The 27,849-nt window shown below is 46.4% G+C and overlaps 1 protein-coding gene across 2 annotated transcripts; it reads left to right on the top strand.

Moving 5' to 3' along the window:
- The first annotated feature begins 4,986 nt into the window (after positions 1 to 4,986).
- On the top strand, positions 4,987 to 14,803 carry Ajuba (ajuba LIM protein). Of its 2 annotated transcripts, XM_051195733.1 has the most exons (8): positions 4,995 to 6,336; positions 8,995 to 9,096; positions 10,662 to 10,729; positions 10,837 to 10,899; positions 11,948 to 12,078; positions 12,162 to 12,213; positions 12,881 to 12,949; positions 13,378 to 14,803. In XM_051195733.1, the coding sequence occupies exons 1-8, from the start codon at positions 5,301 to 5,303 to the stop codon at positions 13,501 to 13,503; spliced, it is 1,647 nt and encodes a 548-aa protein (XP_051051690.1). In that variant the 5' UTR covers positions 4,995 to 5,300; the 3' UTR covers positions 13,504 to 14,803. The 2 variants fall into 2 exon arrangements, with proteins under 2 accessions (XP_051051691.1, XP_051051690.1); XM_051195734.1 differs by lacking the exons at positions 12,162 to 12,213; positions 12,881 to 12,949; positions 13,378 to 14,803 and having other exon boundaries at positions 4,987 to 6,336; positions 11,852 to 11,963.
- The last annotated feature ends 13,046 nt before the right edge of the window (positions 14,804 to 27,849 follow it).

Genomic DNA, 27,849 nt, shown 5'->3' on the forward strand with positions numbered 1-27,849 from the left:
AGTTTGTTGGGAGTTGGGGTTTCAAGTAGCCTAGACTGATATTGCCACATAACCAAGGATAACCTTGAATTATTGATCCTCTTGCTTCTACCTCTCAGGTCACCAGACTGGTTCTGGGAGGCAAACCCAGGGCCTCCTGCATACTATGCAAATACTTTACCAAGTGAGCTATATCCCTAGCCTCACAAAAAAGTTTTAAAGTCAGGAAATTAGATGATCATTTCTAGGTATTATAAGAATCATTTTGGAAGCCAGGCGTTGGTGGAGCATGCCATTAGTCCCAGCACTCGGGAGGCAGAGGCAGAGGCAGGATCTCTGTGAGTTTGAGGCCAGCCTGGTCTACAGAGCAAGTTCCAGGACAGGCTCTAAAGCAATACAGAGAAACCCTGTCTCGAAAAACCAAAAAAAAAAAAAAAAAAAAAAAAAAAAAAAAAAAAGTTATCTTGGGGCTGGAGAGATGGCTCAGCAATTAAGGGCACTGACTGCTCTTCCAAAGGACAAGGGTTCAATTCCCAGCATCCACATGGCAGCTCACAACTGTAACTCCAAGATCTGACACCCTCACACAGACTACACATAGGAAAAATACCAGTGTACATAAAATAAAAACAAGTAAATTAATTTTACAAAATCACTTTTTGTACATGGCTGGGAGGAAGCAAACCTTGACCTTAGCCTGACACTGTAATGGCGCTGGTGGTGGTGGCGGCAGCATCGGTGGCGGTGACAACTGAGATCTTTAGGAAACAGAATTGATACAACTGACTTGCAGGATTTGGTCAGGTTTGAGGTTGAGATGGAAGAGGGGTTGGAGAGATGGCTCAGTAGTTAGCGCAGGCCGTTCTTCCAGAGGACCCAGGTTCGTCTCCTAGCACCCTTTATGGCAGCTCACAACTGCCTATCACTCCTGTTTCCAAGGACTAGATGCCCTTTCCTCACCTCCTTGAGCACCAGGCATGCACGAGGTGTGCAGTTATACTCACAGGCAAAACACCTATACACATTAAGTAAAATAATATTAGGGGGAGGCGTGGGATGGGGAAAGAAAGAAGAAATAGGGCCAAGCTTAGGTTTCTGAGTTAGGTGGTCAAGCAGTTAGCAAGAGCTGCAAGAGTGTTTGTAGGTGGCCAGGAGTGGGTCCTGGGTTAACACAAATATTGGGTGCTTCTGAGGCAGAGTAGAGGTATTAGCATTATTAACATGGGGTGATTGTCATTGGTTTGTTTTCAGACCAAGTACAAAGTAAGCACTAACTTTAGCGCTGAGCTATACCCTCAGCCCTCTCTTTACTTTTTTTTTTTTTTTTCCCTGAGACAAGATCTCATTACATGGCTTGGGCAAGTATTGAACTTACAATCCTCCTGACTCAGGCTCCACCTGGCTAGTCATTTGAGTTTTAAGTCCAAAAGAAAAAGTCTGGGTTAAGAAGTCAGCTGTGTATGTAGATTACGACAGAAGTTTTAGAGATGGAGAAGGCTTACACAAGTCAGGCCTGGTGGCACATACCTGTAATCCTAGCATCCAGGCCACAGAGGCAGGAAACTTTTGAGTTTGAAGACAGCTCTCCAAATAACCAAATCCTGTATCAGAAACAGAGGACCATCTGGATGATTTATTGGCTTGGCTGCCAAGTCAGACAACCAGAAGACCTTCATGGTAGCAAAAGAAATGACCTCCACATAACACTAAGGCACACACACAACAAACGTGTAATAAAAAATAAGAGAGGCCTTATGGAGCTCCAGAACCAGTCTGGACCGCAGGGTGCCTGCCTGAGTTCGTGAGCACTACTGGGACATGCCCCATGGGCCCCTCCCTGGCTTTTCACCCTTCCTGCTGTCCCTTGTAACAGCTGTTAGTCTCAAGGCTCCCCACTGTTGCCAAGCAAGCCTTTGGGTGCGTCTTTTTAGGAACTTCAAACTCTTCTTAAGATTCCCTTTTTTAGCCGGGCATTGGCACTAGGACCTTTAATCCTATTACTTGGGAGGCAGAGGCAGGCAGGTCTCTGTGAGTTCGAGGCCAGCCTGGTCTACAGAGCTAGTTCCAGGCAGTTAAGAGCATTGGTGGTTCTTCCAATGGTCCTTTGTTCAATTCCCAGCAACCACACGGTGGCTCACAAACATCTATGAGATCTGATGCCCTCTTTTAGCATAAAGTTATATGTGCAGATAGAACATTCATATACCTAAAATAAATAGGTTTTATATAAATAAACAAATTTAAATAAATTTCCTCTTTCACCAGGGGTGACTTTAATCAGCACTTAGGAGCCAGAGACAGGAGAATCTCTGTGGGTTTGAGGCTAGCCTGATCTATATCATCCCAGTCTAGCATCAAGAGACCCTGTCTCAAAAAAAAAAGTAAACAACAATGGCTGCAGAGATGGCTCAGTGGTTAAGGGCACTGGCTACTCTTCCTGAGGACTGGGGTTCAATTCCCAGCACCTACAATTCCCAGCAGCTCAAACCTGTCTGTAACTCCAGTTCCAGGGATCTAACACCCTCATATAGATATAACATGAAGACAAGACACCAAAGCTCATAAAATAAAAGTAAATAATTGAAAGGGGGAAAAAAAAAGAACTAAACAGCAACAAACTACTCTCATCTTCATCCTCCAAAGTCAAAACTTCTATATAGTTCAGATATACCTGGAAGAACACAAACCTTCATTCCATCTGGAGGTGGGGGTTGGGGTGGGACCATCAGACCCTCATCTGAGTTTTAAGAGGTTGTTCACAGCAGGTTGCAACCTGATAGCTTACCTGAATACTAATGTTTCCAACCTGGGAGGAAATTTTCAAGATCAGAGAAAAGCTGTAGACTTGACCAGGAACAAGGCTGATTCCCTGGGGAAATGAATTGTGAGAGAAAATGCAACTTATGCAAAGAAGCCACTTTCCCATTTCCTATGCTGTTTGGTGTGGTTTTGAGATACAGTGGAGCCCTGGCTGGTCCGAAACTCACAGAGATCCCAGAGATCCTTCTGCCTCTACCTCTCTGAGTACTGGGAACTCCTGGCCTTATTTTTGTGTTTTGAGAGAGAGAGAGAGAGAGAGAGAGAGAGAGAGAGAGAGAGAGAGAGAGAGAGAGAGAGAGAGGGTTATGTAGCTCATGCTGTCCTGGAACTCACTATATACTCCAGACTGACCTCAACCTATCCATTCTCCGGCTTCAGACTTCTAAGTGCTGTGACTATAGATGTGCAACAATATACTTTCTTCCCCATTCCTATGGTTACTAAAAATTATAGAAGGTGCCCAAAATATTTAGACGAAAATAATTTGCATGAATTTGTGTTCGAGCAATCTTCATAGTACCTAAATACAAAAGGAAGCCAGGTGTAGTGGCACATGCCTTCAATTCCAGCACTCAGGAGGCAGTGGCAGGGGGATCTCTGAGTTTGAGAACAACTTCCAGGACAGCCAGGGCTACATAGAGAAATCCTGTCTCAAAAGAACAACAACATCAAGACCCCTTTCAATGAAATGTTTTCCTAATAGAGAGAGAGGGAGAGAGAGAGAGAAATTCCCCACCATTTCCTATTGTTTGTCATCTGCCATGCTATTTTGGAAAATAATCAACTCTCTGATTTGTTTTAATCAAATGTATCTTCTCCCCTTATTCCCCCCCCACACACCCAACAGTGTTTCTCTGGCTGCCCTAGAACTCTCTTTGAAGACCAGGATGCTTGCCTGCCTCTACCTCCCAAGTGCTGGGATTAAAGGTGTGTGCCATCACACCTGGCAGTAATTTTTTTTTTTTTTACTTTATGTGCATTGGTGTTTCATGTATGTATGTGTGAGGGTGTCATGTCCCTGAAACTGAAGTGACAGACAGTAGTGAGCTGTCATGTGGGTGCTGGGAATTAAATCCAAGTCCTCTGGAAGAGCAGCCAGTGCTCTCAACCACTGAGCCATCCATCTCTCCAGCTTTTTTCCTTATTATCGATCATTAATCATTATCACCTCTTTCCCTTTTCCACCCTGATCACTTATATCTTCTATTCCCCCTAAGTTAATGCATTTCCCCACCAACCTCTGTGACTAAGCAGTGGGGAGGGTCAGAGTTAGGGAAGGTGTGTCTGCCTGAAAATCAGACTTTTGATCTCTAGCTACCTAGAATGTTTGCTAAAAGTTTCTCTTCTCAACACCAGAGGGTCTCTCTCTCTCTCTCTCTCTCTCTCTCTCTCTCTCTCTCTCCCTCCTCTCTTCCCTCTTTCTCTTCCTTAAGCGTGCATTAGTCCCAAACCTTTCCCTTCCTGTTTTTATGTACACACTAAATCTTCCTGTCTCTCTTGAGGCAGGGATCAGCCCCAATCATTTTCCTCTCATTTTTCACATAAACACATAAATCTTGTATCCTCCCACTACACCATCAAAGAACAGTGGGTCCAGAAAGTTCTTTGTATTGTAGTTATCTGTTTGTATCTCAAGCTCTCAGAGCCAGCTTGTCCTTTCCCTGTTGTAGGAATCCCTAGGTCCTAGAGTTCCCACACGTCTTGCCTGCGATTTGTTGCCTCTCAGAGCTATCTTTACATACAGGTCTCTGAACCTCCTATGTATCCATCTTTCATCTTCCTCTTATGGTTATCTCCCTGTCCTATCACTTCTGTGCCACCTCTCTCCATCTCCCCCTCAGTCCTCACTGTAAGAACAGTGTCACGATGTCGGTGTAGAACATGCCCAGTCTTCCCATCGTTGATGGATAAATTCCACAGTGCCCCTCCGCACATTCCAACTGTAAACAAAGAGTTCCCTTTCATCATCCCCCCCCAAACTCTTTCCTGTTCCAACTCTTGAATTTTATGGCCGTAGCTGCCCAGTCTGCCCCTTGACCTTTCACGTCCTGCAGGCAGCCCTCCACCTCGGAGGCAGTTACCACAGTGTCCTTCCTGCGATGCAGAAAATCCTTGCGCGGATACTCCAACCCGGGGCTCACACCGCGCTCCGCCCTTCCCGGAAAGTAGATCCGGCTAGGCAGACAAAAGTTTGGAGAAGTTGGGTCGGTGCGAGTGAGAGCCAGGGGGGCGGGCCGGGCCGGCGGGCGGTGGCGCGAGCCGACGCGTGGACAGACCTGCGGAGGACGGCTGCTGCCGCGGGCCCTGCCAGCCGCGCGCAGACCCTCTCTCCGGGGCATGCTTCGGGATCGCGGGAGGCTGGCACCTGGGCCGCCCGCTGAGCCCTCGTGCGTCGCTTGCACCCCGGGAATCCGAGCCCCGGGAAACCCAAGCCCGGCCTTGGGCCGAAACGCTGCAGCGTGCCGGGCAGGGAGGGGGCTGCAGGCCCCAGATCCGAGGGCATGGAGCGGTTAGGGGAGAAAGCCAGTCGTCTGCTAGAAAAGCTGAGACTCTCGGACTCCGGCAGCGCCAAGTTCGGCCGCAGAAAAGGCGAAGCGAGCCGGTCTGGGTCTGATGGGACCCCCGGAGCAGGAAAGGGACGCCTGAGCGGGTTGGGGGGACCTAGGAAATCAGGACACCGAGGAGCTAATGGGGGGCCTGGGGATGAGCCTTTGGAGCCGGCCAGGGAGCCAGGGTCCCTGGACGCCGAGCGGAACGCACGCGGCTCCTTTGAGGCGCAGCGCTTCGAAGGGTCCTTTCCCGGGGGGCCGCCGCCCACTCGAGCCTTGCCTCTACCTCCGTCGTTGCCTCCTGATTTTCGGCTGGAGACCACGGCCCCGGCTCTCAGCCCTCGCTCCAGCTTCGCCAGTAGCTCGGCCAGCGACGCAAGCAAGCCGTCGAGCCCCCGGGGCAGCCTGCTGCTGGACGGGGCGGCAGGCGGCGGAGCCGGAGGTAGCCGGCCGTGCAGCAATCGGACCAGCGGCATCAGCATGGGCTATGACCAGCGCCACGGGAGTCCGCTGCCCGCGGGGCCGTGCCTATTCGGCCTCCCCCTGAATACTGCTCCGGCGGGCTACTCCTCTGGAGGGGTTCCGTCCACCTATCCGGAGCTCCATGCCGCCCTCGACCGACTGTGCGCTCATCGGCCCGTGGGGTTTGGCTGCCAGGAGAGCCGCCACTCGTACCCCCCAGCCCTGGGCAGTCCCGGAGCTCTAGCCGGAGCTGTGGTGGGAACAGCGGGGCCTTTGGAGAGACGAGGGGCGCAACCCGGACGACACTCGGTTACAGGCTACGGGGACTGCGCCGCGGGGGCCCGTTACCAGGACGAGCTAACAGCATTGCTGCGCTTGACGGTGGCTCCCGGTGGGCGAGAAACCGGTGCCCGCGGGGAACCCTCGGGGATTGAGCCGTCGGGTCTGGAGGAGTCTCCTGGTCCTTTCGTTCCGGAGGCCTCCCGAGCCCGGGTGCGGGAGCCAGAGGCCAGAGAAGATTACTTTGGTGAGTAGGAGACATGAATGAAGCTAGGGACCCGAGAAACCCGACAACGCATGCGGTTTCCCAGCTCATCGACGGCCCAAATTGCCAGTGGCCTAGGGTTGCAGGCGGAGACCCCGGACTGGAAAAGAGGCCAGAGGGATGAAAGAGAGCGGACCCTAGAGCATTTGCTTGTTCCTGCCAGTTTTCTAATGGGACAGGGCTACTGATCCTGGCAAATTCAACTCCTGGTTTTCTCGGGACTCTCATTTTTCCCAAGCAACGGAGCACCTCTGCTTGTCACAGTAGGAGGCCTTGTTAGGAGGAGGCGCTGCGGGGCCGGGAGAGCATCCTCCCGCGCCCCCCTCACGGCTGGGCTCCTGCAAGCTCCGGCGTGCCGCGCCCCCACCCGCTCCTTGCTCCGCCCGAAGGAATTCGGGGAATGCGCGGGGGGCGGGGCGGGCGGCCTCGTGCGTGCCGACTCCTGCCCTGGCGCTCCAGGTGCCGTGGGCGACGCCCGCCAGGCGGAGGGGTGGAGAGCGTGTGCTCGCGTTGGGGGATGTTTGCTAGCTCCCGCGCAGTCGTGACTGCTGTCGGGTAATGGATCCTGGGAGGGAGGCCTGAACTCCCTAGAATGGGAAAGCGGGGACTCAAGTTTTGTCCCGTCAACCCTAGTTCTGGTGGTGAGCTGTGTGCAGGTGGCCTTTTAATATAAGCCAGTACCTATCAGCCTGTTTTCTCCGGCCTTCGAAAGTCAGGGCAGAACCATTGACCACCTGGATAACATCACCCTTGGGTAGATACCTGGTTTGTGTGACTACCAGGTATTAACTGACTTTCAGTTCCCGGTAACTTGACCAGCATTCAGGAAGAAGTAGCCCTACTTTTCTGTTACTGAAGTATTGCTAGGTTATACCTAGGAGGTGGGGGTGTTAACCCCCACAGACATTAGTTATATAAAGCAGTTATGATTTGAATGTGGAGGACACTCCCACTCCTGGACTCTGGGGGCACTTTGGTTTTCCAAGGACCCTCGTTTGCCCACCATCCATGTTCCTTTCTTGTCCCCGTCCTCCCGCATGGCTAGAAATATGAATAGAAAGAAAGATAATTGGAAGTTCAGAGGTAATACCGTAGTAGGCTGGGAGGGACTGAGAGTTCAATACACGCACACTTTTTTTCCACCTATGGGTGGGGTAGGGGGCTCACTCGGAGCAGATGACCTAAATCACGTTGATTAAGGGAAATGGCAGTGCCCATTTAACATTTCCTTTTTCGAACCACGGGGGTTTTAAAAAAAAGTCTCACTGGCTAAACCATTAGAATCCAAAGAAAGACTCAAAGTGCAGCGAAATGGCAGGAAGGTGCTAGGTGTGGATGGTCTGTGAGGGGAGGGGAGGCCTCTTTCCAGTGCCCCTGGCTCTGACAGGACCCCCTTGCATGGCAATCTTGGGCAAATGTCTCTGGTTGTGAGGAAGGAGAACACCGTTTGAACTCAGAAATGAGACTAAGTTGCCCCTACAGCAGACTGCTAGCCTTGATGGTACCTTTTACTGCTGTCTCTAGTTAGGGGCCCTCTTCCTTGGCTTCAGCCCTGCCCAGCTGCCAGAGGGTGGGAACAGGACAGGCCTGGGCCCATCAGTTGCCGCAGCTGCTGCACCAGCTCCCAAAGCCCCTGGGCAAAGACTGGGATGGGCCCCAACAGGCAGGGAGTGTGGCAGTGTGCCAAGGGGGAAAGGTGGGGCAGGCCCGTTGGGATCTGCTCCCCAAAGACAGGTCTTAGCCCTCAGTCATGGGCCTGGAATTGGGGAGTGGAGGGAAGGAAGAACACACCCAGGAAAGGCTGGTTCCAGGACCAGGTGTATGTGTGTTAGTGGACAGTGCCAGGAAAGACCAGCTAAGCCTTGTTTCACATGGCAGGAAGGCCATGCTACTGCCTGCTATCCCCCAGCCCCAATCCCATACACTCCTGGCCCCTGAAGCCCAACTGTGTTCTTAGCAGTGTCTTCTAGTGCAGTGTTCACACGAATGAAGCTTTATGGATGGTAAAAACCTGAAGTCCCAGAGAGACTCATGGGCCTGGATTGCTTTCTTTAGGAAGTTTCTCCAGTTGCTGCAGCCTCTGTGTACCAGCCTCTCTCCATCTCCCATCACTTCTTGCCCTGTCTCAAAAGGAACAAAGCATCTTGAGCTTAACATAAAAATTAGGTTCTGTGCTAAGCACAAAACAGGTGTTCAGAGACTATGTGTTAATTAGGAAGGAAGGCTCTGCTGCCCCTATTATTCTTTATTTTTTATTTTATTTTATTTTTTTTTTTTTTTGAGACAGTCTCATGGCTCCAACTTTGGTTTCAACTGCGATGTAGTCAGAGTAACCCTGAGCTCCAGGTCCTCTTGCCTCTCCCTCCTGACCCTTGACTGCCAGATTACAGCATGCACTATCATACCCATTTTCTTGTTGCCAGGGATGGAACCTGGGGCTTTACACGTGGCAGGCAAGCAGTCTGCAGATTGAGCTTGCGTCTCCAAACCACTGCCTCCCACTTCTAGTTACCCTGTCTTTTGGATATTAAAGGAACTGTCCTTTGGCATGACAGTCAGACACATTTGAGGAAGCTTGGGGATGCTCAGGTTTGTGCTGGGGATGTGGAATGTGACACTGACCAGTTCTTCCCCCCTCAGGCACCTGTATCAAGTGCAACAAAGGCATCTATGGGCAGAGCAATGCCTGCCAGGCCCTGGACAGCCTCTACCACGCCCAGTGCTTTGTCTGTTGTTCCTGTGGTGAGTGCACCTGCTACACAAGCCCCCCTCTCCCAGGGTCCCCACCCCCTCAGCTGAGCACTCTCATGGAAAGGAACACCTGTCAGGACCCGCAGCTACCCTCTCTCTCCTGCATGCTCTGAGTGCTGCCTGGCTCTCCCTCCCCATGCTGGATCTACTTTCTGGACTCCTTTCAACCTCCTTGCTCTTCTCGGAACCTTCCTTTTCCTTGTGCCTCCCTGCTGGCCCAGCCTTGGGCTCCCGCCCCACCTCTTCTTGGTGAGGTTTGGTCTTGGGCAGCGGAGTTGCCTGGGGCGACAGTGAAAGACTGGAATGTGGGAAGGGCGGGTGTGGGCTGGGGGAACGGGGAGCTGTGGGGGGGTCGGGGAGGGGGGTTTCTCTTGGCTGGTCAGAGTTCAGCCACCTCACTAGAGTGGAGGCCACCAGGCCATGCCAAGCTGATGACATCACACTCCAGGAATGTCTGCGGCTGCTGTTAGCTCAGGAGGCCCTCTGTGGGGTGCTCCCCCACCACACCCTCCCTCACCTCTCATTATCCCTTAGCCGCTGCTTACCCATTCTGATTCTCTGGCTAACCCTGTAATCTCCTATCTCTGCCTGTCTGGCTCCTGCACTCAGCTTTTCTCTTCCTCCCCCAGCTTCTGCCTGCATCTCTATGGGCTGATCTGGCTGTCCTTTTCATTGGGCCTCTTCCGGTGTGTCCTCTCCTTTCCTCTCTCCCAAGTCATGTAAGTGAGCTTTCCTAGATCCCCCCTCCCAGCAGAGCTGGAAGTGGATTCAGTGGGGAACTTGCCCATCCTTCCCCGTTCTCATGCCTTGCTTCTCCATGACCACTTAGACTTCATGGAGACTTTGCGGATGTTGGTCTAAAGGGAAACTGTCTGCTGTGTAGACCTGGAAAGAATGGGAGGCAGTCTCTGACCCTGAAGACTCTTGCATTCCTTTAAGCTCCCATACAAAGCAGTTCCTCCAAGATGTCCTGACCACTGGAGAGGCACCATGTGGCAGATAGGAGCTAGACAGATGTGAGAGCAGGGTACCTACTGAAGCAAAGAAACCTAGGTTAGAAGGTCCCAGAGGGCAAAGCATAGGACCAGTGCTCCGTGCAAATTAAGTGACATCTAGTCAGAGCTGCTTACCAGACGCTAGCCTGCCTGACCTTGGCTCGGCTCACTTCCCCTCTCAAGTGGCTCCCCATGTGCTAGCCCTGAAGAGGTGTGCATGGCAGACAACCAGTGAAGACGGAAGCTGGAGGAGCTGCAATGAGGCTAGTGACATTTGGAGTTGTATCATATGGGATTTTTATCTCTTTTTTTTTTTTCCCCCTCTTGGACGCAGGCTTTACTATGTAGGTCAAGCTGACCTTAAACCCTTGATCCTGCTTCAGTCTCCACATGCATATAGTGTTTTTGTTTGGAAAGAAAGACTAGACAGCAGTTAGGAGGGAAAGCTGTAAGGTCTAGGTCCAACTGTCCCATGTAACACTGGGGAGCAGGGACCAGAGGAGGAAAAGCCCTGCTTGTGGGCTCCAGAGATAGGCTCCAGCTCCTTCTCTCTACTCCTAGGACGAACTTTGCGCTGCAAGGCTTTCTACAGTGTCAATGGCTCTGTCTACTGTGAGGAAGATTATCTGGTGAGTGAGGGGCCTAGAACTGGCTCTGACACTGAAACACTCTTTGGCCTGCCGGGTTGGGTTTCATCTTCAGCTTTGGTGACTACCTCCTTTCCTCCCTTCTTTAGTTTTCAGGGTTTCAGGAGGCAGCTGAGAAGTGCTGTGTCTGTGGCCACTTGATTTTAGAGAAGGTAAGAAATTTGCCTCAGCTGAGACCTGGAAGTGAGGGGGGAGAACTGGCTTCATAACCATAATGCGGCCAAGGGATCCTACCACTAGATGATCCATTTTCTCGACATTCCTCCCCAGAGCTGCTCCACATCACTACCCCTCTGCCTGTGAGAGCAAATCTGTAACCCTAGTCTCTCCCTGCGGGGTTTCTGTGGTCTGTCCCCTTCCTGACTGTACAGACACAACCTGCCCTCCAGCCTGAGCTAGGTGAACATGCTCCCTTTTCTGCTGCTGGTTGGAAACAGTTGAAACTCAGTTTTCTTTTCTGCACAAAAAGAAGGAATTGGAGCGGGGCTTGGTGGCACACGCCTTTAATCCCAGCTGTGCCAGGCAGATCTCTGTGAGTTTGAGGCCAGCCTGGTCTACAGAGTAAGTTCCAGGACAACCAGGGCTACACAGAGAGAGCCTACCTTGAAAAACCAAAATTTAAAAAAAAGGAATCTGATTAGATTGGTGATTCTTACCTATAGATGTCTAGTAGATACCTGGAAAGGATGGATAGAAGTAAATAAAAGTTCTGGCATGTACCTTGAGCTGTAATAAAAAGTTAGGTGTGGCCTGAGGCTGCAGTTCTGTTAGTTGAGCGAGTGCCTTACATGAACAGCTCTGGGTTCCATCCTCAGCACTATATACACCAGGCGTGGTGGAGCGTGTATACCTGTTATTTCATGTCTCTGGAAGTGAGGCAAGGAGCTACGGAGTTCAAGGTCATCCTCTGCCACATAGTTTTTAAGGCCAGCCAAAGATAAAATTGACCCTGTCTCCAAGAAATAAACAGTAACACAAATCCACAGGCCTGGAAGTTTCTGAGATCTTTTCCAGGGTTTTTTTGTTTTTTGTTTTTGTTTTTTTGTTTTTTTGTTTTTTTTTTTTTTTGCCTTTAAGACTCCTTGGTCCCCTCAAATTATGTAGCATTCTTCTAGGAGGACAGGAGGGGGTTGGAACATAATGGGTAGCTGGAGCCCAAGACTGAATGGAGATTGATCCTCCTCCCACCCTGCGAGCCAGATCCTACAGGCCATGGGGAAATCTTATCACCCGGGCTGCTTCCGATGCATCGTTTGTAACAAGTGCCTGGATGGCGTCCCCTTCACAGTGGACTTCTCCAACCAGGTGTACTGTGTCACTGACTACCACAAGTGAGTCTCACTGGGGAGGTAAGATGTGGGACCGGGCCCAGGGATCCCTCAACCTCAACTTATCACTGTTTCCTCTCTTTCAGAAATTACGCCCCAAAATGTGCAGCCTGTGGACAACCCATCCTCCCCTCAGAGGTCAGTGTGTCTGAGTTCCTCGGGGCAACCAGTACTGCTGCCTCTTGGGAGGAGATGGGGACATGCAGCCTGGCCTCCCTTGGGAAGTGGTACTTCTGAGGAATGTACATTCCATGAAGATTCCCGTGTGACTCTGCTCTTGGGGTCACCACCCTGACCTAAGCTTCCGGACCCAGACATGTCCGATAATCTTGCTAGACCCAGGCTATCTTCTGTTTCTGTCCAGAGAACAAGGCTCTCAAAGTCATAAGATACAAGGACTGAACAGGGGTGTGAAAATATTGTTAAAGCTGGTAAAAATGGGGTCAGAGATTATTTAAGCTGTACAGATAGAGGGTGTGCCCAGGGGAAAAGTCAAAAGGCTCTTTCTAAGAAAGAAAGGCTCAGCTATGCCTTTCCCTGCCCCTCGCCCCTGCTTCTCACAGGTAAAGCTGAGCCCCTGTGAGAGCTGCACACATGACGGCTTACTGTCCTGGAGCAGTGCCGTGGTTAGGAGTAGCATTCTGGTAGCAGTTGCTCAGACATCTCAAAGATGCATGGGGTTATATCTAACTGCAGAGAGGCCTTCGTATGATCTGCCTATTGGAGTGGAAGGGTTTCTGTGGGTGGGATGATGACTTGGGGGACACTTTGCTTCGCTCACCCCCACGGGGCTCTATTGTTTCAGGGCTGTGAGGACATTGTGAGGGTGATATCCATGGACCGAGATTATCACTTTGAGTGCTACCACTGTGAGGTAAGTATCAAGGCTGATGGAGGAAAACTGGAATTTGGGAGGGGGAGTCAGTCTTGGAACAGCTGGGCATCTGTGGGAGTGGTACAGGACACAGAGAACTAGGGCAGTGTTGTGACCTATGTCCAGTCTTGTCCTCTAGCTGCTCTTCCTGATCCTAACTGTTAGATCTTTTTGGAAGCAGCAACCCCAGAGTGAACTAACCATTGGACGCGGGGTTTGCGTCATTATTTCTGCAGCAGCAGCGACACCTGGTGTCCAGATGAAGTGTTTCTCTGGTCTTTGAGTCTGTCCTGACCACCTTCACCCTCCCTGCCTTGCCACCATCCTTCCTGTCATTGGCTAGTCTGATGCTGAGCTGGACAGACTCCCAAGATGGCCTCAGTATGTAGGGAACCTGGGCTGACATGAACTTGTTCCGTCTTCCTTAGGACTGCCGCATGCAGCTGAGTGATGAGGAAGGTTGCTGCTGTTTTCCTCTCGATGGACATTTGCTCTGCCATGGCTGTCACATGCAACGACTTAATGCCCGACAGCCCCCTACCAATTATATCTGAGCTGTACTTCCTGCTGCTACCATCACCCCTGTGGAGAAATTCTCTGGCCAGCTCAGGCGAGGAATGCACTCTGCAATCCTTGTGAAGAGTTCTCTGGGGAGGCCCCAAAGGTCAGAGACCCAAAGATCCTAACATTCCAAATAGGCTGTGGAGGAGGGACCTTCTGATTGCCAGGAGGGTTGACTGGCCTTCCTTGTGTGCAGCCTGTGCTGTGCAAATGCCTCATAGCACACATGGGCAGGTTTCAGTACTTCTGAACATCAGATTTTGATATATATTTCCAGTGTATGTTTCTATAAATTCAAGCATGGACCTCCCAGCACTGGCTCCCAGTGCTGGATCACATGAGAGGGCATCACAGAAACCACCCCCAGTCTGTTGCACCCTACACAAGGGGTCAGCCAGGCCTTTCCCACAGTGTCCTAACTTTGTCTGCATGAAGGGCTGGAAGCCCTGGACTTCATGATGAGTCATTTCTTGGCTGTTTTCACTAAGGACTAGAGAGCTTCCCATCTGTCTGCTGGGATGGGGACCAGCTCTGGGGTGGGGGTTGGGGGCTGCTGCCTGTGTTGCCTGTTTCTCAGGGACCTGGGGAGGCTGAGTGGAGCCTGTCCTTGGTTGCTGTTTTGCTCAGCTGGGGGAAGTAGTAAGCAGGTGGTCTCTGGGTGTGAAACTTCCTAGGTAGAATGTCCAGGAAGCTTCAGGCTAACTCCATCGGGCTGAAATGCACTGAGCCCTCTAGCCCAGCATGTGTGGATACATTTGTATCTGTGTGTGCCTCTACACCTCTGTGACTCCTTTTTTCTCAGGTGACTTTTACACTTAGTCTCTAGCAGTAGCTTATCATTTGAGGCCCACCTCTTCTAGGGATTGTGCATTGGATCTTCTACAGCCCCACAACTCAAGGCTTTGGGGAAGCTGGAGAGAACAAAATGGTTGGTCCTAGTCCGCTGGGCTGAAGCTTGAATTCACCTAAGTCCAGATGTGAAGTCAGTGCACTTGCTGGCTGGAAGTCCAGTTCACTTGATGAGCAGGTTGTCAAGAGCTCGATCCCCTTTTGAGTATCTTTATAGCCGCCTAAATCTAGTCTCTTCATCACACCAAGCAGCATTCACTGGTTTCTGCTTGTTCATCAGGAGTACTTCAGAGTTATTAGCAACCTACATTTATCAACTTTGTGGCACTTTGTAAGTGATAAGATTGCTCCCTGCCTTTATGCGCATCTTTTCCTACATGATCTACTCTGCTGACACTTAAAAAAAAAGTTTAAATTCTAGTAATAAATAATAATTGGTACAGATACTGTGAGTGTATTGTGTTTCTTACTTGGGTATTTATTATAAGTTCACTATTATAAATATGCCTTGGAAATGTAACAACTCCAGATGGCTTTGGTTATTGACCCTAACTTTAAAATGCATTTGTATCATAGACCAGTGAGTCTGGAAAGGACTGACTTTCTGAGGACGGAAGAGCCACCTTTGGGGGTGGTTCTAGGGTCACTATGCCAGCCATTCTGAGAAATACTGGGACAGGGTCTTCAAGTGAGGAAGAGAACAGATACATACAGCTGGGTACCACCTGGGGGAATGTATTTTTGGACACAGGTCCTGAGATTTGGATTGCTTGTTCTTCAGCTGAGACTTCCAAACTATTGAATGAGTAACTACAAGGATCCTGTGAGTGGGACATTTTCCCACTAGGCTGGGGAAAAGGCAAACTTGTGTAGCTGAATTTAGGAAACTCATCCACTGTATTTTTGGCTTCTCTCCGTTCCCACACATGGGCTCCTTCCCATCTAGATCTGCACTAATAAAACTATTCTTGCCAGAGGGACAGGCTGCAGCTGGGGAGCAAATTTCCTTTTTAATAGAATATTGCCCCTTCTAATACTTGTCTTTACTGTTTGCAATTGCTCATAATTAGTGAGATGATGTCAAGGGTACAGCAATAGGTAGCCCTTGTTTGGCAAAGACCATGTTTACTAACATACTAGTACTGAGATGGAGAAAGGGGAATAATTGAGATGAAAGTTGTAAGATAAGGGTCAGGTTTTGACAGCTGACCTGAGCTCTTTGCTCTGGACAGCTCTGGTCACCAAGAACCCAACAAGGCTAAGACTGGGGAACCAGCAAAGTAGTTCAGTAGGTAAAGGCACTTGGCTGCCAAGCCTGATGACCTGACTTAAATTCCCAGAACCCACATAGTGGAGAGAGAGAACCGACTCCCACAAGCTGATGTCTGGTCCACTAGACCTGTGCCATAGGTACATGGAGTAAAAACGTGTGCACGAAGAGTGAGAGTAAGATGGGATTGGGCCCATGGGCTAGAATCGGCATAGATACATGTAGGGAAACACAGACATAATAAGAAAAATTCTGGCTTGTAGCATAATGGCATTTGCCTGCGGTTCTAGCATGGGATGGGAGTGGAGCTGAGATAGGAGGATCAAATTTTTGAGGCCAACCTGGGCTAAAGGCTGATGGTTAGGATGTAGGATAAAACAGTATTTGCCTAGCATACACCCCATCTCTTATGGCTAGAGGGGGGAATGGAGTTTGAATAGTTTTCTTTGCCTTTTTCTTTTATAGACATTTCTGCCCCCTGGAGCTCTTAAAGCCAGGAGAATGGAAAAATTACACTTATAACCAGGCCACTTCATGGGATAGTAAGCTGCTTCCCAGGACATAAGCCTGTTGCACATAGTCTTTCAGACTGTGACTTTGTTTTGTTTGTTTTTCAAGACAGGGTTTCTCTGTGAGATAATCCCTGACTGTCCTGGAACTCATTCTGTAGACCAGGCTGGCCTCAAACTCATAGAGATCCGCCTGCCTCTGCCTCCTGAGTGCTGGGATCAAAGGCGTGTGCCACCACTGCCCATCTCCATTTTGAAAGTCTTTTAAAGTTTTTCACTTTATGAATGTTTTTCCTGGGGTCTATGTAAGTGCACCTCATGTGCCTGATGCTCTCAGACAACAGAAGAAATGAGCAGATCCCAAGACTCCAGCCTAGTTCCCCTGAAAAAAGCAGTTAGCATCCCTAACTCCTGAGCCACTTCTCTAGCCCTTGTCTTGTGTGTGTGTGTGTGTGTGTGTGTGCGCGCGCGCGCAAGCACATGTACAAAAAGGCCAAAAGAGGATGTCAGATCCCCAGGAGCTGGAGTTACTTGCTACTTGATGTAGCTGCTGGGAATTGAACTCAGTCCTCTGTATGGGCAATGCACATTCCTTTTTTTTCTTTTGTATAAATTTTGTTTAAATTAGAAACAATATTATTTTATTTATCAATCCCAGTTTGGTCTCCCTCCCATCCTCCCATGCTCCCCACTGACCCCCCCATCTTATCCCCCGTCCACTCCTTAGGGAGGGGTGAGGTCTTCCATGAGGGATCATCAAAATCTGTCAAGTCATTGGGGGAGAGCCTAGGCCCTCCCCCATGTATCTAGGCTAAGAGTTTCCCTCCATGGGAAATGGGTTCCTGAAGTCCTTTCCTGCACTAGGGATACATCCTGGTTCCACTACCAGAGGCCCCATAGACTGCCCAGTCCTCCCAGCTGGCACCCTCCTTCAGGGGGCCTGGTTTGGTCCTGTGTTGGTTCTCCAGCTGTCAGACTGGGGTCTATGTGAGTTCCCACTTGTTCTGGCACGTTTTTCCAGCGTAGTCTTGACCCTTTTGTTCATTACTGCTCCCTCTCTGAACTGGATTCCAGGAGTTTGACTCAGTGCTTAGCTGTGGATCTCTGCTTCTGCTTCCATCAGCTAGCTACTGGATGAAGACTCTAGGGAGGTATTTTAAGTAGTCAGCATTCTCATTATAGGGGAAGGGCATTCAAGGTAGCCTCTCCACTATTGCTTAAACTCCTAGTTGGGGGCCATCCTTGTGGATCTCTGTACATTTCCCTAGTGCCAGATTTCTCTTTTTTCTCTTTAAACTGATAATGGCTCCCTCTATTGATGTGTGTGTGTGTGTGTGTGTGTGTGTGTGTGTGTGTGTGTGTGTGTGTGTTTTTCTTGCTCTCCTCTATTCATCTCCCCACTCAATCTTCCTGATCCCTCATGTTCTCCACCCTCCTCATTTCCCCGCCTCTTTCTTCTACCTCCCCCCATGCTCTCAATTTGTTCAGGGGCTCTTGTCCCTTTCCCCTTCACTGAAGGACCATGTATGTCTCTCTTAGGGTTCTCCTTGTTTCCTAGCTTCTCTGGAGGTGTGGACTGTAGTCTGGTAATCCTTTGCTCTATATCCCATTATGAGTGAGTACATACCATATTTGTGTTTCTGTGACTAGGTTTTACCTCACTTAGGATCATTTCTTCTAGTTCCATCCATTTGCCTACGAATTTCAAGATTTCATTTTTTTTTTTTTTCTGGTGAATAGTACGCCATTGTGTAAATGTACCACATTTTTTGTATCCATTCTTTGATTGAGGGGCATCTAGGTTGCTTCCAAGTTGTGGCTATTACAAATAATGCTGCTATGAAAATAGTTGAACAGATGTCGAGTATATGCCTAAGAGTGGAATTGCTGGATCTTGAGGTAGACTGGTTCCCATTTTCCTGGGAAACCACCATACTGATTCCCAAAGTGGAAGTTGCACTTCCACCAGCAATGGAGGAACATTCCCCTTTCTCCACATCCTCTCCAGCATAAACCATCATTGGTGTTTTTGATTTTAGTCATTCTGAAGGGTGTAAGATGGTATCTCAGAGTTGTTTTGATTTGCATTTCCCTGATGGCTAAGGATGCTGAGCAATTTCTTAAGTGTCTTTCAGCCACTTTAGATTCCTCTATTGAGAATTCTCTGTTGAGTTCTGTACCCCACTTTTTAATTGAATTATTTGGTGCTTTGGTAACCAGCTTCTTCAATTCTTTGTATATTTTGGAAATCAGCCCCGTCAGATGTCGGGTTGGTGAAGATCTTTTCCCATTCTGTGGGCTGCCGTTTAGTCTTGTCAACTGTCTTTTGCCTTATAGAATCTTCTCAGTTTCAGGAGGTCTCAGTGTCTGTGCTTCTGGAGTTATGTCCAGGAATCAGTCTCCTGTACTTATTCATTCAAGGGTACCTTGCACTTTCTCTTCTAAGGGGTTCATTGTGGCTGGATTTATGTTAAGGTCTTTGATCCATTTAGACTTAAGTTTTGTGCATGGCAATAAATACGGATCTATCTGCAGTCTTCTACATGTCCGCATCCAGTTATGCCAACATCATTTTTTGAAGATACTTTCTTTTTTCCATTGTATAGTTTTAGCTTCTTTCTCAAAAATCAGGTGTGTGTAGGTAAGTGGGTTATTATCAGGGTCTTCAATTTGATTCCATTTGTCTACCTGTCTGTTTTTGTGCCAATAGCAAGCTGTTTTCAGGACTATAGTTCTATAGCAGAGCTTCAAGTTAGGGATGGTGATTTCTCTAGAAGTTCCTTTATTGTACAGGGTTGTTTTGGCTAGCCTGGGGTTTTGTTTTTCCAAATAAAGTTGAGTGCTGTCCTTTCAAGGTCTGTGAAGAATTGTGCTGGGATTTTGATGGGGTTGCATTGAATCTGTAGATTGCTTTTGGCAAAATTGTCATTTTTACTATGTTTATCCTACCTATCCAAGAGCATGGAAGATCTTTCCATTTTCTGGTATCTTCTTTAATTTCTTTCTTTAATGACTCAAAGTTTTTATCATTCAGGTCTTTCATCTGTTTGGTTAGAGTTACCCCAAGGTATTTGATATTGTTTGTGGCTATTGTAAAGGGTGATATTTCTCTAATTTCTTTCTCAGCCCCTTTATCGCCTGTATAATAGTAGGGCTACATTTTTTTTTTTTTTTTTAGTTAATTTTGTATCCTGACACTTTGCTGAAGGTGTTGATTAGCTGTAAGAGTTCCTTGGTAGAGTTTTTGGGGTCACTATGTAAACTATCATATCATCTGTAAATAGTGACAATTAGACTTCTTCCTTTCCAAGTTGTATCCCCTTGATCTCCTTTTGTTGTCTTAGTGCTCCAACAAGAAGAGATATGGAGAGAGTGGACAACCTTGTCTTGTTCCTAATTTTAGAGGAATTGCATTGAGTTTCTCTCCATTTGGTTTGATGTAGGCTGTTGGTGCTTTATTATGTTTAGGTATGTTCCTGTTATCCCTGATCTCTCCAAGACCTTTATCATGAAGGGGTGTTGAATTTTGCTGAAGGCTTTTTCAGCATCTAATGAGATGATCATATGGTTTTTCTTTTTCAATCTGTTTATGTAGTGGATTACATTGATGGATTTTCATATGTTGAACCATCTCTGCATCTCTGGGATGAAGCCTACATGATCATGGTGAATAATTTTTCTGATGTGCTCTTGGATTTGATTTGCCAGTATTTTATTGAGTATTTTTGCATCAATGTTCATGAGTTCTCTATCTTAATAGTTCTCTATCTTAGTTGTGTCTTTGTGTGGTTTGGGTGCCAAGGTAATTGTAGGCTCATAAAAAAGAGTTTGGCGATGATCCTTCTGTTTCTATTGTGTGGAACAATTTGAGGAGTATTGGTATTAGCTCTTCTTTGAATTTCTGGTAGAATTCTGCACTAAAACCATCTGGCCCTGTTTTTTTTTTTTTTTTTTTTTTTTTTTGGTTGGGACGCTTCTATTTCATTATGGTTTATAGGTTTATTTAAATTGCTTATTTGTTCTTGATTTAATTTTGGTGAGTGATATCTATCCAGACAATTGTCCATTTCCTTTAAATTTACAAATTTTGTGGAGAACAGGTTTTTAAAGTATGACCTAAAGACCCTCTGGATTTTCTCAGTGTCTGTTGTTATGTCCCCCTTTTCATTTCTGGTTTTGTTAATTTGCATGTTCTCTCTCTGCTTTTTGGTTAGTTTGGATAATTGCTGATTTTCTTAAAGAACTGACTCTTTGTTTCATTTGTTCTTTGTATTGTTTTCTTTGTTTCTACTTCATTGGTTTCAGCTCTCGCTTTGATTGTTTCCTGACTTCTCCTCCTGGTGAGTTTGCTTTTTTCTGTTCTTGAGGTGTTATGTTAATTATCTAGTGTGGCTATTCTCCAGTTTCTTCATGTGGGCTGCAATAGCTTTCTTTTCTTTTCTTTTTCTTTTTTTTTTTTTTTTTTTTTTTGGTTTTTCCAGACACGGTGTGACTTTGTGCTGGAACTAGCTTTGTAGCCCAGGCTGGCCTGGAAATCACAGAGATCTGCCTGCCTCTGCCTCCTGAGTGCTGGGATTAAAGGCATGCTCTACCAACACTGGGCTTTTTTTTTTTTTAAAGATTTATTTTTATTTTATGTGGATTAGTGTCTTCCTGCATGTATATCTGTACATCACATATATACATGGAACCCACAGACACCAGGACAGGACAATATATCCCCTGAAACTGGAGTTACAGATGAGTGTGAGCTGCCATGTATGTGCTGGGAATTGAACCCAGTTCCTTTGCAAGAGCATCGAGTGCTCTTAACCACTGAGCCATCTCTCTAGCCCCTGCAATAAGCATTCTACTTAGCCATCATGTCTCCAATACTCCAATATTCACTCTGTTTTTGAAGAACACATACTTGAAAGCAGACCTCGATCAGCTCCATGGGCTTATGATGAGGCTTCCATAAGAGTCTAATCAGTGGAGCATAGTGGTGCACACCTTTAATCCCAGCACTTAGGATGCAGAAGTGGATGGATCTCGTGAGTTCAAGGCCAGCCTGATCTAGAAATTGAGTTCCAGGACAGTCAGGGCTGTTATACAGAGAAACCCTGTCTCAATTAAAAAAAAAAAAAAGACTCTAATTAACTTCACTCCTCTTTGTCTGTCCCCTCTGACTTTCTGACTGCTGATTTGGGCCTCAGCTGTGCCAGTCATAAAAGGATCCTAGTAAATCCACTGCCAGTTTTGGTTATAATGGAGTAAGTCTTGGCCTCAAAAATAAGTACAGATGGCTAGACTAGTCATGCTTGAAATCCAGCACTCAGAACAGAGGCAGGAAGGTATTGAAATTGAGGCCAGCCTATACTACATAGAGAGAACTTGTTTCTTTCTGTATTTTAATATTTATTGATTTTATCATTTTACGTGCATGTGTGTGTGTCTCACACTTGCTTGGTGCTGGCAAAGGTAGAAAAGGGCTTCAGATCCCCAGAAACTGGAGTTATAGATGGTTGGGAGGCAGCATGTGGGAGATGGGAATTGAACCTGGGTCCTCTGTAAAAGCAACAAACACTCTTGACTGCTGAGCCAGATCTCCAGGTTCCAGACCTTGTTTCTAAACTGAAACAACAATTAGTTGAGAGCAGATTATGGAAGTCCATGAACACTTGCCCAAATGAAAGAATAACAAGTATTTATTTGGAGAACACTCACACAATGAAGGTAAAGAGCCACTGAAGTCTCCTGTCCTGGAGGCACAGAATGCTGCTATCAGGTCTCTACCACCACATGAGAGAGACCTGTCCTCTTTCTTATAAGGGATCATGTCTGCATACCAAAGCCACTCCCTAAGGCTGGTACCCCAAAACTATTGGCTGAACAGATTCCCACTACAATTAGCTGTAAATGGATGTTTCCTGTCCTGAATGCTGGTCCCAAATGAACACACTTATGAGACTTATGAGAATTATGAATGCTCGGCCAATAGTTCAGGCTTATTACTAACTAGCTCTTGCATTTTAATTTAACTCCTATCCCTTATTCATGCTCTGCCCCCTGGTGGTACCTTCATTAGTATGGCATATTCATCTCCTGCTCCCTCTGCATCTGGTTGGTAACCCTGACTCCACCCTTTGCCTTCCCATCATCCTTAGTTTGATGGCCCTGCTTAAACTTCCTGCCTGGCTACTGGCCAATCAACATTTATTAAACCAGTTCAAGTGACAAATCTTTACAGGTTACAAGAGGATTCCATAGCATTTCCCCCTTTTTTTCTAATTAAAAAGGTTTTAACTTTAACATAGTAAGATTATATACAACAAAACAGTTATCAAGTAAGGATTAGAGTTACAATATCCAGTCTATTTGACAACATTAGAGACAATACTATTTATCCTCTCTTTGTAAGTCCAAAATTCTGTACCTAATTTATCTTTTATAACAATTAAGACAACTATAACTATCTAGTCTTTAACTCCATCAAAGACCTAAGAAGGAAATAATATTACCTGAGTAAGCAGGAAGTGCAGGCAAGCAACTTTTTTTTTTTTTTTTTTTTTTTTTTTTTTTGGTTTTTTCGAGACAGGTTTCTCTGTAGGTTTGGAGACTGTCCTGAAACTTTCTTTGAACACCAGGCTAGCCTCGAACTCACAGAGATCTGCTTGTCTCTGCCTGCCTCTGCCTCCCAAGTTCTGGGACTAAAGGCATGTGCCACCACCACCTGGCAAGCAACTTTCTTAATTAAAAAAACTATAACTATTTAGTCTTTAACTCCATCAAAGACCTGAGAAGGAAATAATATTACCTGAGTAAGCAGGAAGCGCAGGCAAGCAACTTTCAAAAAATGTGAGAAATGACAGAAACAGCTGGCTGCCTGGACAGTCATCCAAGGTTCCTCTGTAATGTTGGGGCATCCCTGTTTGGCCTATAGGCCTAGCATATCCCACAGACTTTCCTGTGAAGCAGGTAATTTTGAAGAACTGTCCTACCTTGTCTTGGCAAAGTTCTGCAGTCACCTTTCTTGTGTCCTACTGGTCTAGTTTCAATAGTAACTATCAGCAATTGAGGCAAGGGCAGTTTCTTCACCCACATAACTAGCTTTTGCCATAGAGAAAACAAATTCCACACAGAGTTTCTTTGATACCCATCATTTTCTCTGGAGTACATTGGTGCTGCCAGAAACAGACTTGTCTTACTGCCAAGAAAAGTCTTGATTATTAAAACATTTTAAATGCTATATTTTGTAGGTCTTTGAAGTATTTGAAGATTACCTATCTATCTGAAATATAAAGATATATCTATATACCAAATATATTGTTGTATACCTACAAAACCTAAGTAACGTGATTACAAGTTTGACTATCATAGATGAGTATTAATTTTTATTTATTGATTTTATTAATTAATTATACATTACATTTTTAATTGAGCTGAATAAACACAAAATCTTAGACAAGAGTAGAAATAGCTGGGCAGTGGTGGCACAGGTCTTTTTTTTTTTTTTTCCTTATTTTACATATCAATCCCAGTTCTCTCTCCCTCCCTCCCTTTCTCCCATGCCCATTCCTCCCACTCCACAGGGAGGGTGGTGCCTTCCATGAGGAATCAACAAAATCTGTCAAGTCTTTTGGAGTAGGGACCAGGCCCTCCCTCCTACTTCTAGGATAAGGGAGTGTCCCTCCATGGGGAATGTGCTTCCAAAGTCCTTTTGTGCACCAGGGATACATCCTGGTTCCACTGTCTGAGGTCCCTTAGACTGACCAGGCCTTCTAACTGAGACCCATGTTCAGGGGGTCTGGGTCAGTCTAATGCTGGTTTCAAAGCTATCAGTCTGGGGGCCTATTAGCTCCGCCTTGTTCAGGTCAGCTGTCTCTGGGTTTCTGTAGCCTGGTCTTGACCCCACTTTCTTATCACTCCTCCCTCTCTGCATCTGGATTCCATTTTGACTCAGTGTTTAGTTGTGTGTGTCTGCTTCTGTTTCCATCAGCTACTAGATGAGGGCTCTATGATGGTAGATAAGTTAGTCATCAATGTCATTATTAGGGAAGGGTATTTATGGTAGCCTTTCCACTGTTTCTCAAATTGTTAGTTGGGGTTATCTTTGTAGGTCTTGAACATTTCTCTAGAGTCAATTTTCTCTTCAAACCTATAATGGCTCCCTCTTTTATGGGGTATCTCTCTCTCTCTCTCTCTCTTTTTTTTTTTTTTCTCTCCTCTATTCCTTCCCTGACTCAATCTTCCTAGTCGGTGGCACAGGTCTTTAATCCCAGCAATTGGGATGCAGAAGCAGGCAGATCTCTGTGAGTTGGAGACCAGCCTGGTCTACAAGAGCTAGTCTCAGGACAGGCTCCCAAGCCACAGAGAAACCATGTCTCAAACAACCAAAAAGAAAAAACCAAACAAACAAAAAAGTAGAAATATACATCCCATGTAACAAAATTAACTTTAAATTTGTATCAATAAACTAAAATCCATACCAATGTAAAGTCTTTTGAGATTAAAAGTTGTTTTTTGGATTAAAGTAGATCCAATAATCTACTCTTTTCCCCATCATAATAACCTATCCCTTTCCCCCATACTTTCTATATCCTATCCCCCTTTGCTTTTTTAGAAAAAGATTGACTATGACCAATAACAATTTGCAACCAACCACCCTTAAGTGAAAACAAACATTTATAACCAGTATTTTGGGAATGTGGGCATAGATTTCATCCTGTTGATTGGTGGGTGCTGGCATCTTTGAAGTCCCTGAGAAAATCAGGGTAATTGTCAAGTCTTGTCTGGAGTAGTCTGTGAGGCTGGACCATCTCAGTCAGCAGCCTTGAAGCTGTTTTGGATGCTGAATCACCTGGCTCATTTTTATTGGTGTCTGGTGCCCTTGTTCTAAAAATAAACTTACAAAGGTAACCCTGTATTAATACAAATATAAACTGTGCATTGTACACAAGCCAGCCAAAGATTATTTTTTTATGTTTGAGTAGGTAAAATACATATCTCATGTCTTGTAGTTACCTTAGATTTTTTTTTTAATATCTGTAGTCAAGATTTCAGGGGGTCTTCCTCTACCAAACCTGATTTTCCTTTTTTTTTAATTTAATTTATTATTTTACAAGTTGATCCCAGTTCCTTCTCCCTCCCTCTCTCCCTCCCTTTTACCCTCTCTGCCCCCTCACATGCACCCTGACCATCCTCCCCTCCCATCCCCCCACCTCACATGTAGGGCAATGCCATCCAGGTGGGGTCATGTAGATCTGTCAGGTCATTTGAAGTAGGGACTAGGACTTTTCTCCTGTCTCTAGGTTAAGACAGTATCCCTCCATGGGGGATGTGTTTGCAAGGTCCATTTGTGCACGAGGGATACATCCTGGTTCCACTGTCTGAGGTCCCATAGACTGCTCAGTCCTTCTGGCTGAAACCCATATTCAGGGGGTATGAATCAGTCCCATGCTGGATTCCCAGCTATCAGTCTGGGGGCCCATCAGCTCCTCCTTGTTCAGGTCAGCTGTCTCTATGTGCTTCTGCAACCCAACCCAGTCTTGTCCTCTCCATCTGCATCTGGATTCTAGTTCGACTCAGTCAAACCTGGTTTTTCTTAAACCAGAATGAATCCATAGCCTCTCTTTTCCTGTGGAAATAAAAATATGACTTTTCCCCAAAGTAACAAATCTTTTTACTTAAAATTTGAAGTCAAGATAATTTTAAAATATATAGGTCACTTTAATATAGCAGCTTTCATAATCCAAAGTCTCTTAGCAGCCAAAAGTGTAAAGACAGCACAATAATATACATAACCCAGACTCTGTGTATTTTCCATTTCATGTGGGTTATTATATTTCTTTTATTATTCCATTTATTTTTGAGGACTTTCTTTACTCTTCTGCTTTCCTCTCCCAGGCCTGCATATCTTTTTAAACACACTGTAACCCCTTTAGAGGTCCTTTGCATCTGAATCTATCTGTACTGTGCACCTGTAACCTTTTCTGTCTGCATGAGTGAAACCCCAAACCTGTCATGCAGTGAACTTGATCTTGCAGCTCAAGTTTCAAGGCAGCAGCTGAGAAATGCCTCTCTGTAGTGCAACCTCTGTGATAGATTACTGAAACATGCCACGCTGCTTAGCTCATGGCTTTTGAAGACTGACTCTATCTCTAGGACAGTTGTCCACAGATGTGTCTCTGTACCACGGCCTGCATTTACAACCTTTTTCAAGCTTTCTCAGATCTTATGTGGATCCATTCCAGATGATGGGTGCCATATGTAAACAGAAGTTTCCTGCCCTGCAGCACCTCTCAAATAATCACTCAGAGGCTTAATATAAATTATAAATGCTTAGCTAATAGCTCAGGCTTATTACTAACTAGCTCTTACATTTTAAGTTAACTCATATTCCTCTCTACCACGCGGTGGTACCTTTATTAGAACGGCACGTTCATCTCCTGCACCCTCTGTATCTGGCTGGTGGCTTCTGTCTCCGCTTTTCTCCTTCCCATCACCATAGTTTGGTCTCCCCGACTATACTTCCTGCCTGGTTACTGGCCCATCAGCGTTGTATTAAACCAATTTAAGTGACAAATCTTTACAGTGTATGAGAGAATGATTCCACAGTATTAGCCTCTGGTGACTGTCTACCATCACAAGTAGACTGGTCTCTCTCAACACTAACCCAGGCTGACCTAGAAGTTGTAGTAATCTCTGATTTAGTTTCTCAAGTGCTGGGATTACAAGTATGTGTACATTCATTTTGTAAAATTCTTTTATTTGTAAAAGATATTATGTTTTTAAATAAAAAAATCTATATACTGATGTTTTGCATGTATGTACATCTGTGCATCATGTATGTGTAGTATTCATGGAAGCCAGAAGATGGCATCCGATCTCCTGGAGCTGGAGTTAGAGAGGGTTGCTAGCTGCCATGTAGGTGCTTGTTGTATAACAAAACTTTTCCTGGGGAGACACAACACACACATCTATTAGCCCAGATAGGAAACCCTCAACAGGTCAATGTACCAATAACACCAAAGTCCAACTTGATCAACTAGGAGTTTTATTATGGTTACTTACTGGAGTATGGGTGAGGGTTACTTACAGAAATGACTCAAAGACAGCTGCATCACCAAGTGTGAGTGACAGCTCACAAAAGCTGGAAAACCTGGAACACACTGCACAGCCTGCAGGCAGCTCAGTAGGTTAGATGGTGTGCTTTCTAAGTGACTGGTCTAAACCAGGCCGCTGGGCTGGTTTCTGTTTCCTCCAGGCTGTGGACTAGTCTCAGACAGAGTCTTCTTTGCAGCTCAAATTGTCTGAAATCTTTTTTTTTTTTTTTTTTAGTTCAGCCTGCTTTCATCTGAGAGAGACTCTCAGCTTTTATTGTTTACTCTGGCAGGGAGGAGTCTAGTGAATATGGTTAGTTTCAGGAACTTCCTGAAGTTCTTTGAGTTGTTTACCTTCTCTCTTTAGAAGCTTCCTACAGGATACAATGTTTTAATCTTGGAGGACCATTACACAACCATGCTTGGAATTAAATCCAGAACCAGGTCCTGGGCATTAACTGCCACTCTCCAGTCCCTTCTGACTTTTTTTTTTTTTTTTTTTTTTTTTTTTTTTTTTCTGAGACAAGACATACCAGCTAGTTTTGTGTGTCAACTTGACACAAGTCAGAGTCATCAGAGAAGAAGGAGCCTCAGTTGAGGAAATGCCTTCATGAAATCCAGCTGTAAGGC

Source organism: Phodopus roborovskii, unplaced genomic scaffold (assembly GCF_943737965.1).
Source record: "Phodopus roborovskii unplaced genomic scaffold, PHOROB, whole genome shotgun sequence".
NCBI classification, from domain to species: domain Eukaryota; kingdom Metazoa; phylum Chordata; class Mammalia; order Rodentia; family Cricetidae; genus Phodopus; species Phodopus roborovskii.